Source organism: Cryptomeria japonica, chromosome 9 (assembly GCF_030272615.1).
Source record: "Cryptomeria japonica chromosome 9, Sugi_1.0, whole genome shotgun sequence".
NCBI lineage: Eukaryota > Viridiplantae > Streptophyta > Pinopsida > Cupressales > Cupressaceae > Cryptomeria > Cryptomeria japonica.
This window is the reverse complement of record NC_081413.1, coordinates 167062455-167074623: the sequence shown is the minus strand read 5'-3', so window position 1 is coordinate 167074623 and position 12169 is coordinate 167062455. Positions and strand designations below refer to the sequence as shown.

Genomic DNA, 12169 nt, shown 5'->3' with positions numbered 1-12169 from the left:
ATTTGATGCCCGGGAATGGATTTTTAAAAACTTTTCCTGGGGGAAATTTCTTGTTCAGTTCATCCCTGATTCCTTCCTTACCAAGAAATTGTTTTTCCACCTTTAATTCATCCCGGCGTGGAATTCATGTTGTGAAGGAAATTCTCCTTTGGAAAGAAATTTGTTCCTTACCCTGAGGAAGGAAATTCTTCATGCCTTAGCCAATTTTCATGATTTCCAAGAACTATGTCTTGAAGGAAGAAATTTCAAACACTTCGTCAAATTTTCACCTTTCCTGGAATTTCTTCTTGTTGGGCGCAATTCTTCCCTAAGGAAGGAATTTTTGTGGTCTTTGAATTCATCATGTTTGCAGGGAGCTTTTTGACCAATTTGCCACATTTCTTAATTTTTAGGAATTTTCCTATTTTTTAGGACCCGGGTCCCGGAGATAGAGAATTATCTCACGAGTCCAAATCTGCAAAACTTTCCGGATTCTAATAAAGTTTGGTGTCTAAAAATAGATTTTCCAAAATTTTCACTAAGGAGATTTCCTGCTTGTGTTCATTCCTCCTTGACACTTGGATTGTCATGCCTTAGACAATTTTTTCAGTTTTCCAACTTAGGCGTGGAATTCACTCTTCATGGTGAAATTCATCATTTCCAAGCCTTATAAAAATTTTCAACTTCCTGACTTGGCATAGAATTTTGACTTTGATGGAGAATATTTATTCTTTCCTGCTCTCCATGGATACCTTTGCTATAATCACTATGCAATGGATTTCTTCATTTTTTATGAATTCCTTGAGGACCTCATTTCAGCACCTTATTCATGCCTTGGGCGCTAATCTCCTTTAGGCGTGGAATTCTAAACTTTCTCCATTCTCCTTGAGCACTCCACTTTGGCGCCCTCCCCTGGAGCAAGGGCGGAATTTTCACTATGTGGAGGAATTCACAACTTTTTGTGAATCCTTGAGACCTTCCTTTTAGCGCCCAAGTCCACAATTGGGCGGAATTTCACCACTATGGAGGATTCATGAATTTCTAAACATTTCCTGACTTGCCTCATCTAGCGCCCAATCATTTCCTTGGGCGGAATTCTTCATGCATGGAGGATTTTGATGCTTTTCACAAGTCCCAGGCTCTTCGTCAAGATATATATATGAAATATAACATTTAAGTATAAGTGGCATCTTCTGGATTTTGGAAGATCTTTCACATTTTTAGACTTAGTGAAATTTCAAGCCATTTTCGGATCAAGATGACATTGGTGGATTGATGTGAATTTCCAGACTTAGATGATTTTTCAAGCTTTCCATTCCTGAACAGATTCCCATACTTAGCCAAATTTTGACCACTGTCTGTGCTGAGATGCCACTTTGGGACTTTGAAGGTGGATTTTCCAAACTTAGAACAATTTTGTGCCTTCCACTTCAGGGATGATTCTCACACTTAGCCATTTTAGACCCCTGCCTGCTTTCTGACTTTCCGGAATTAGAAGTAGTTGCAAATGCCTAATCTTTGTCACCTTGCCCGAATGGTCCTATCGGAACAAACTTTCCAAAAATAGAAACCTTTAAAGTGTCAGCGTTAGATCCCTAGACATGACACAAGAATGACTTACTATAAATAGAAACTTACTAAAAATAGAAATTACTAAAAATAGTAAGTTTGATTTTTGGCCAAATGACGACATTCCGGGACTCAGTAAAATCCCTAAAAAATAGGAACTTTCTAAAAATAGAAAGTTGCTCCATTTTGGCTCAAATTTTATTGGGAAGGGTCTTGATTCCAGTTGTATGTTTAGTTTTTCCAAAACCCTAACAAAAATCCCTAAAATCTAGGACTAAAGGTACAAACCCTAAAATTGACAAAACGAGCCCTAGACTTCACCAAATTTACTCAAACGAAAAGAAGACTTGATCAATATGAACCCCAAACACTTGCAAAGCGGAGAGACTGACGAGACTGTTGTGAAAAAGACCCAAAAAAGCAAAGCCAAAAGACCGGAAGGGCCTAAAAAGTAGGGGGTCTCCATTTGCAATGGCAATGTGTGAAAACGTCACAACAAGACCTATGCTTAAATTGTGAGAGATATGAAAATAGTAATATTATGATTACTAAACAAAGCAATTTGAGATCAATTCCTCTTGCTTAGAGACCCATGTCTGAATCTTAAGAGATAAAAATGAATTGAGTAAAATAATGCATCCACCTAAAATTTGGTAGTTATTAACCGATAGGCTTTTATAGGTGGTGAACACCCCGCTGGAATAGTTTTCTCCGTTGTAAAGTTGCACTAGTCATTTTCCTCCATTGCCATAAAGTTGCAGTTGCCCTGGCTCGTGGATGCGTGTGTGGTTAATTTACCCCACATGTAACCATCTTGAACCTCATGCTTTCCAGGCCCTATGATCCGCAATGCCATATTGTGTCACTGCAACTGCATAACAAATAGAGATTAGAATATGTAATATTATTACAATCTTACTCTACTGCAAGAAACTTGGCGCCCAAAGTGGCAGCACGTTATCCTCCTGAGTCGATAGTTACGAGCCCATTAGTGAAAATGTCACAGAGAGTGAAGTTTTTTAGTCCTTTACAGTAGTCTGTAAGAGGATAAGGGTCTGCTCCATAAACACCTGCATTCATAATACTAAGAAGAACAACTGCAATAAGGAGCAACTTCATTGTGAGCATTATAACACCAAACTCTGCAAGCTCATTCACCTTTTCTTTTGAATGAGAACTGATGTTCATTTTTTTGCTTGCCATTGAGTTTAAATTTGATTTGTGTTGTAGTTTACTGACAATGTATCAAGACTATACTATTGTATTTTTATTTTTTATATTACACAATATCTGAGTTGTACATTTAATGACATCATTGAACAAAATTTTCACAGTTGTTCATATATTGTAGATAGTTAGTGGGGAAGTTCATTGCCTTGTTGAATCTGTTTCAATGATGTGTTTGAAAGATGTTGCTTAGTCAGAGGAGCATGCTGAGCAAAAACAAAGAGACTCAAATGATGTTCGACTGTCAACGGTCATCCGCTGAACTTGTATAGTTGCCCTAAAGCATTGCTAGGGCAATGAGATAAAGAAAACTAAGATCTTTACTCAATTCTTTTTTTATTGTTTTATTAAAATGAAGAGAAGTAGGATTTCTATGCAATGTGTTTTGTTTTTAATACTTTCCTTATCAGTACTTATTTTAGAAACTGTAAGTAGGATTCTTTTATGTACTAATCATAAATTAAGAAATGAGGTGTAATTGATTCTCTTTACTTCTGAGTTCTTAACAATTCGTTTTGACCCATTTTGCCAATAGTTGTGTTGTCTTTTCTTTGTACTCGAATCCATAGTTTCCCCTACAAGCTATTCAAATTGTGACCAAAACTCTAATTTAGAGGCACACTACAAAGATGATTGACTGTCTTTGTGCAAGGAAACAAATTTGTAACTTTAAGACAAAATCTTAAATATTATGCCTCAGTTTAGCAACACTGGGTGACATCTTATAAAATTCAAAACCAGTGAGTTCTTTTTCATGTCTTCTAAAATTTGTTTTATCAAGAGTAGCCATGTTTTTTTTGCAGAGTTTTAATTCATCCCTGCCTCTGATCTCTAGATCATTGACTATGTAGGAAACACAACAACAACCACTTCAACTACAATGTACAGAGAAGGATTCTACGGGACTTATGAAGAGGTACCCAACTATTGATTTATATTTTTTGTAGCATACTATAATTGATTATCACTATTAAATTTAATATTCACACTTTTTGATTTGTAACCTTTAATATACCATCCGCATAACCATTGAACCTTCTTCTTTCAGTGCAAGTGTTAGTATATTATTAAACAAAATAATTTGAATTCAATTCCATTTGATTGGAGATCCATGTCCAAACCCTGATCGATAGGGAAAAGAATTTAAAATTGAATCACGCATACATCTTAGGTGGAATTTATTTTAATAAAGAAAACCTGAAGCAAGACCTGCATTTGATGGTATTTATTAACTAATTGAAAATAAAAATTGTATTATCTTCTAAATTTCCATTAATTAAGAAATATGATTAAATGTGCATTCAGGATGTTGGACAGACAATACGCACATAAAGACCGGCATATCCATCGTGCATCTAAACTGAAGAATGTCCTTAAAATGGAAAATTCGCCAAATAGAATAACTACAATTCCTTCAGAAAACGAAAAATAACAGATAAATTACCTCCATTTTCTCCAAGGAGGTTGTTGTTGTTTATCAAATTGGATAACGCCCTCTACCGATATACCATCCTTCTCCACAGCCACTGTCTGCAAAGTATTTTCTTTGACCGGGGAGGGCCTCTGTGCAGATATATCGCCATCCGCTGCTGCCCTTATTGTTCCGCTAATTCTAGCGACATTTCTATTTGTCGTGGTAAACTTAGCAGAGGATGCTTTCAATTTGTTGCAACATACTCTCTGGTGGCTCAGGGAACACAGTGAAGGGTAAAAATGTCTCGCTGCAGCAGAAACACAGCCATCAGTTGCCACCAACATCTTTGTTGAACTATACTTATCCAGTTCACAATGAGATGTTGTAGAATTCTTAAGCCATCACTTGCCATCATCATCTTTGTTAAACTAAACTTATCCAGCTCAGAACTAGAATTTTTAAATTTCCTTTCCCATTTAAGGTATAATATCAAATTAAAATCTAATATCAAAGAGATTTTACTGATTACATCAATTTTTGTGGGTTTATTATTGGAAAGGGAATATAATTGTAATGGTTGGAATTTGTATATCTATATTATTATTATTTTATATTGAATTCAATGTGTATTTTGAGATATATTGGAAATGGTTTAATGATATATAAAGTTAGGATTATTTTTTCAGTATTTTTATTTTCATGCATACATATTTTTTTACATTCATCTACACATTATCCATTCACAAACATCTCAACATATTCATGCATATTAGCTTATATTACTAGTTTTTTTATTCTCTTATATACATATTATCTTATTCATTCACACACATCTTAATATATTCACTCATATTAAATATATATTACCTATCTCTATACATTATATTATCCACTTGTTTTGATTGTTTTACATGCTTTGGATCATTTTTATAAATATAAGGTCAATTGTACGGCCATAGATTTGACACCTGACTTTTCAAAAGCTTAATTCAAATGTAATCAACTCTAGTAGTTATTATGAGACAACTAAATACATCTTTGTGCAATGTGATGCCAAGCACTTGTATTTGGAGGCATTTAATCATAGCAATTTCACATCCTTTCACACTCAATCATCCTCTCAAATCCTAAGAAGCATCCTTTCACATTTAAAATTAGTGCATTGAAAGGAATCTATACTAGAATATTCATCATAGGAGAATTTTACACAATCATGACATTGTCTTCAATCTTTTGCCTAAGTATTTGGGGTTGACCTAAGAGAACATGTACCCTATTGATATAATCGCAATCCTCTGTGTATTTTTAAATATTAGTAGTATTATATAACAGAAGAAGTAGAGCAAACAAAGACCATTTAAATGAGCTATATAGGTACACATTGAGCAAGATCAAATATGAATGCAAAAGACATCAATGAGCATGGAAAGGACTCTATTATGTAAACTCAACCCTCAATAGAGCACATATTCAACACAAATTTCAAGCATTACTTTAATTGAGAAATACATTTCCAAGGCAGAGACAATCCAATATTTAGGACCACATTAGAATTATTCATTCATTTGTAATAAAGCTAAGTACCTTCCCCCTTCACACTCACTTTCCATGCTTTAAAATTTTATTCAAAATTACATTAGCCCACAATTCATCAGATATTTAATCTAAATTAATTTGATTGACTTGTAAAAATGTCATTTGATTAGCCTGGATTAACCTTAAGGAAAGGTTATTTTCCTTTACATTTTTAGTGAACCCAATTGATCCTACACAACCTAGTTTCTTCTTGGATTTTTCATAATCAAAGGGTTTTTGTATCTACAATTTTCTAGTTTTACCTTATTTTCAAATTTGATTTACCTTTTCATCCTTGTGCTTCTTTCAAGGTTTTGTATGCTTATTCACATACCTTATCTTTTAACCACCCTACCCACCCTTATATTGGCTTTAGGATCTATGTTTTTTCACATATTTTAAAATTTGTTACAAATTTTATTTTCTAGTTTTCTAATTTTAGATTGACTCCCTTTTGTCATATTGTTATTTATGTTCTCATATACTTGAGATATGAACATTTCATTGAAGAATGCTTGCTTAAACCCTAGTATGGCCTCATTCCAACAATACTCATATCTTTAATGGTGGATATGTTGAGACCAACTTGGGTGACCAAGGAGATTATGACTATGATCTTATAATGTATGTTATGTTTATGACTATGATCTTGTAATGTGTTGGGTGAAAATTTTGTACACCTGGGGAATCTACAAAATTGTGGTTTCAGCCACAATGTGTGAGTATGATACTCTCCTAATTTAGGGAAGGTTCCCCCTATCTATAAACTAAGCTAATCTAATATGGGTGGGACATCGGTCTTTCTTCTTCTTTCAAGAAAAACTATACTCTTTTCTCTTCACAAAAAAGTAATAGCAATTGGAAATAAATAACAGCAAATACATAAATGAGACTTTTTTGTAGGATTTTTGGAACATAAAGGGAAGCAAAGTTTCTATGAAAGCACAAAGACCTCTGTCACTTCCCCGGGATGGGAAAATAGAAAGAAAGTTGAAAGTCTTCAACTATCAATTCTCCTATTGATGCAGAGTGGGCAACTAGAAGGTAAGAAGACCCAAAACCACACCTCCATGCCTTGTCTAAGGTCTATTACAACCTCACAACTAGGGTTCTACACACACAAATGCAACCAGTCACCTAGTGTACTTCCTAAGGAGGGTTTGGACTATTTGACAACCAAGTTCACTCACCCTATCCTTCCAACCAAGTTTGGAAGTCTCCTTTTTGCACCCGGGTCAAGAAACCCCTATTTAGGCCTAATCCTAGTTGCCCTGTTAGACCAATATTTTCCAAATCATACAAAATTCTCCCAAAACACTCTAGGAATAAATTACAGATTTGAATACCCTTTTGGGCTTTACATTCAATCCCAAGAGATTGAAGTTTGACTCTGCTCCAACACCCCTAAGCACCTACTGAGTTTGCAAACCTAATAGGCCTAATTAGGCCTTTTTCCAAAGCAACTACTTGAAGATGGGGTTGCAGAACCAAACTCACCACTTGTACATATTCCTTAGGCTTATAATAGATCAAATCCACCGTTAGACTGGTCACCAAAAATGTTAGAGTAATTGGGTCTTTACTTGATTAATTAAACATTATTTGTTTAATTCTTTAAGTTCCCAATTATCTTTTTACACTTAAGCTAACATTAGGTACATATAATTAATTATTTTAATTAATTATTATGTGCAAGCCTAGGATTTTCCCTTTTTAGGGTTTCTTGACCTATTAGAGGTTATTTTTTTCTTTTCATTGTATTATCTTTCACAATACATTCTTGGTGAATTGGAGCTCTCATATTTTGAGAATATTTTTCTTGTGTTTTGTATGTTCTTCAGATTTTGCTTCATTGCTTCTCCTTGTAATAGGTTATTCGGCTTGCAGAAGATCTTCAGGCTACTGTGGGGTTGTATTTATCAACTCCTATATGGTATCAGAGCTCATATCTGCAGCTACCTGTTCCTGTTTTTTGAGAATTTTGCATTTGAAGCAGATCTGGGGTTTCAGGCATTTTTTGTGTGCTTAGGGTTAAGGTTTTTTTTTTTTGAGAACTTTGGGCCTAAAGGGACCTCACCATCATGCTCAGAAGACCCAAAAACCCCTATAGTCATATAAAATTTGTCCTTTTTTGACCCCTAAGCATCTGGGTGATTTTTTTTCTCCCAGCTAGGTCGTACGGCCCTTGCACGCAAATCGAGAAAAAATTGAAAAAAAAAAAGATTTTTCCTTTTTACGGCATGCAAGCTGGATTGTTTTTGATTTAAAAAAAAAAAAATCAAAAAAAGCTCAAAAGGGAGGGCGAAAAAAGTTTTTTCAAATTTTTTTTTTTGTTTTTGGGCACCGGACCTGACAGTCCAACGCAGTACGACCCTACGGACCTGTCAGGCCGGCCCCACCCAACGCCGCCAGCTGTCCCCAACTCCGGCTCCGACAACCCGGCCACCCGCCGGCCAATGCCACCCCGGCCCTCCGGCATCCTCAGTGCCGCTCCGGCCCCACGCTGCACCGCCCCCGCTCCGCTCAGCCGAGTCGCGCCACCTACTCCCGGCCCCTGCTCCACTCTGCCACAGCTCTGCTCCACTCGGCAAGCGCTCCGCTCAACCCGGGCTGCACCACCTCTGCCCGGCCCGAGCCCCACCTCCGCCCGGAACACCACCAGCTCCTCCTCTCTAGTCTTTTTGAGAGGGGGTTGGTTTTTTTGGCCTAGATTGTGCATCCAGAGTCGGATTTTGGCAAACGAATAGGCGTTGGAAATTTGATTCCGAGACGGACCTTGTGGTGGTAGAATGTTTTCATGAATCTATTGTTTGACTATGTTTTTTACCAGTCAAAGTCGGGCTTCTTTTTTGCACTTTCGGGGTCGTAGAATGGAAAAACAAACTCCATTTTTCGAAAATGAATAGGCATTGGAAAGCTCTCAGCATGCTCTATTCAGATTTATGATCTTTTTTCTTAGAATTTTCACTAAGTACACGAGATATCAGTTTGAATTTTTTTTGCTTATGCACTACTTCCTTCTCATTACTATGTACAAGGGTTTGGGTTTCTCTATTGTGGGGGGTTGTTTTTTTCTCGTTTTCTGTCATTTATATCAGAAATAAAGAACACCTAAACTCTCAAAACAAACAAACCCTTCTACATCTTCTGTCTATTCTGAAAGATCACATAATAAAAACAACCAACAAGCAAGTGCAGGGTTTTTCTTTGTTCTCATGGCAGATCCTTCAGTTGAGTTGTTGACTTCACACAACTATCACACCTGGAAGCCCCGCATCACGAGGCTTCTCAGGTCACAAGGGTTGTGGGCTTCTTTGGATGAGGTTCAACCAGACCTACAATATCCTTATGAGATTCTTATGTACCAGAACAAGCTGGATGAGGCCATGGGTTTGATCTCTTTGCATGTCTCCGACAGTCTTCTATTTCACCTTGATGAGTTGCTTACTCCTCTGGATATGTGGTTGAAGTTTGATTCTCTCTTCAGGAGGGTCAATGAGGTTCAGGCATTACAGATTGAGGTAGAGTTGACTTCTTTGTTACCTGATTCCTTTCCCACTATTGAGGATTTTTTGAACAAATTCAAGACTACTAGATCTGTTCTTTAGGGATGTGGAAAGAGCAAGACTAATACAAAGTGCATTCATTTGATTCTTTCGAAGCCTCGAGGTCACTTTCAATTTTTTGCCTCTTCTTTCTACTCCACCATGGATGGCTTGGGTACTAATTTCACCATGCCTAGCTTTGATGTCTTTTGTGAGCGATTGTCTCGTGAGCAGTCTCATCTTTCTCAGCTGGATACGCTCTTAGGCTCCAAGAACAAAGCATTGGTTGCTCAGTCCTCTAAGGAGAAGGAGAAATAGAAGCAGAAACCGAAGCTGAAAAAACCTTCTATAGGTAGTGAGAATTCCTCCAAGCCTGCTTCTAAGTCTGATTAAAAACTATTTCCTCCCAAACAAGGGAAATCTTCACAGTCCGGTGAGTCTTCCTCCAAGACTAAGAAGAAATCATCAGACACTTGCAGTTTTTATGGCAAGGACGGACATCCAGTTTCCAAGTGTTGGAAACGATTAAAGGCTTTAGAGGAAGCCATGCAGCAGCATCACATTTCCTCACCTCAGGCGTCTTCTCCTTCCACAAGGAAAGGTCATGCTCTCACTGCTAGAGCTCCGACCTATGGGTCCACATGGATTCTAGATTCTGGTGCTTCTCACCATATGACACACACTCAGCAGTTGGCTACTTCTCTTGCCTCTTGTGGTATTTCACAGATTGTAGTGGGTGACTCAGTTCAACTTTCCGTCTTGGGTTCAGGTTCTATCTCTTTGGATGGGGGTACTCTACAGGATGTTCTGGTTGTCCCTGACATCTCGACAAACCTCCTGTCCATTTATCAGATTTGCCACTCTGGCTCTGGTAAGACAGTTAAATTCTCACCACATGATGTGGTTATTCAGGACCTCCATGACCCTAATTTGGTTGTGGCTTCTGGTAGTGTGGATTCTGCATCTCGTCTCTACAGATTTGATGAATTTGAGCCCTCTTCGGGTACAGGTTCATCTCTCATAGCACATGCAGATTCAGTGAGTAAGCTTTGGCATGAGCGATTGGGCCATGTCAATTACAAATATCTTCAGCAGATGAGTACACAACCACTTGTTCTTGGGCTCCCACAGATTTCCTGCACTGATGGTGTTTGTCATGGTTGTGTGCTTGGCAAGCATCACAAAGATCCCTTTCTGAAGGGGAGAGCCTCTCGTGCTTTGGCACCCTTGGAGTTGATTCACAGTGACCTCATGTCATTTCCCACTCCTTCTTTTTCAGGGGCCAAGTATGTACTCACTTTTATTGATGACTTCTCAAGGCACACATGGGTGTACTTTCTTAAGTACAAGTCTGATGTCTTTGATTCCTTTCGAATCTTGAAGACATATGTAGAGAAGCAATCTGCCTATTCTATTCAGCAGATACGTACAAATAATGGGGGGGAGTATGTGAATCAGGCTTTCAGAGATTTTTGCACTGAGCATCGTTTGCAGCATCAGTTTACTGTTCCCTACACCCCACAACAAAATGGTGTCATTGAACGCAAGAATAGAACTTTACGGGAGATGGTGAATTGTATGATTCAGTCCAGGTCCATGGATTCATCTTTTTGGGCTAAGGCAATCAATTGTGCCAACTATATTCAAAATCGGATGCCTCACAAGGCTATTCGACATATGACTCCTGAGGAGGCTTGGTCTCATGACAAGCCTGATGCTTCCTTTTTTCAAGTATTTGGTAGTGAGGAATGGGCCTTTATTCCTGATGCTCAGAGGAAAGCCATGGAGCGGAAGAGTCGACCACTCATTTTTGTTGGCTACTATGAGGATGTTAAGGCATGCAGGTTGTTTGATCCTGATTCCAGAGAGGTCCTGTTTCGACGGGATGTTCAGTTTGATGAGCGTCTTCCCACAGTGGATACCCCGACTCTAGTGTCTACTCCTCTGCCTACTCCGGCCACTGCACCTCTTCAGGATATTTTTGAGGATGATTATGATGATGGTGCTGATGATCCACCATCCCCACCTCCACCTGCTCCACCTCAGATGCCCAAGTGGGCTCGCCTTACTATTGCTGCGGTAGGTCCTATGGCTCGTGATCCTTCAGATACTCGTCGCACTCATTCTCATACTGTGGGTTCTAGTCTTTTGATTCATTCTATTTCAAATGATCCTCAGAAGTTTTCAGAGGCGACAAGTCACCCTGAGTGGGATTGTGCTATGGAGGAGGAGTATTCTTCTTTGATGAGGAATCATTCATGGGATCTCTGTCCTCTTCCTAAGGGTAGAAAGATGGTTAGGTGTCACTGGTTGTATCGCACTAAATATGTTGTTGATGGTTCCATTGATAAGTACAAAACACGTCTTGTTGCAAAGGGTTTTTCACAGGTTGAGGGTATTGATTACTCCGAGACATTTGCCCCTGTTGCCAAGATGAATTTCATTCGCTTTGTACTATCTCTTGTAGCTTCTTGGCGTTGGCCTGTTTTTCAGATTGATGTGAAGAGTGCCTTCTTACACGGGGATCTACAGGAGAAAATCTACATGGAACAACCTCAGGGATTTGTGCAGGATAGTTCTTTGGTTTGTAGACTTCGACGTTCATTGTATGGTCTCAAACAGGCCCCTCGGGCTTGGTATGAGAAGATGGACTCTTTCTTGCTCTCCATTGGGTTCTCCCGCAGTCATTCTGATCACACCATCTACATTCAGCTTCTTGAGGGTGACATCTTGATTCTTGTGCTATATGTTGATGATCTTCTCATCACAAGTACCTCATCATCTATGATTCAGCATATTCAGTGTGACTTGATGGAACAGTTTGAGATGACAGATCTCGGTCTATTGCACTATTTCCTTG

General features: G+C 38.3%; 1 protein-coding gene across 1 annotated transcript in view; it reads right to left on the bottom strand.

Moving 5' to 3' along the window:
* Nucleotides 1-4606, bottom strand: part of LOC131037945 (uncharacterized) — a 106710-nt gene extending 102104 nt beyond the window's left edge. Inside the window, exon 1 of the mRNA XM_059211519.1 lies at nucleotides 4220-4606. Coding sequence (XP_059067502.1) covers nucleotides 4220-4533 — 314 coding nt within the window. The 5' untranslated portion in view covers nucleotides 4534-4606. The remainder of the gene's footprint in view (nucleotides 1-4219) is intronic.
* Between the last annotated feature and the right edge of the window lie 7563 nt (nucleotides 4607-12169).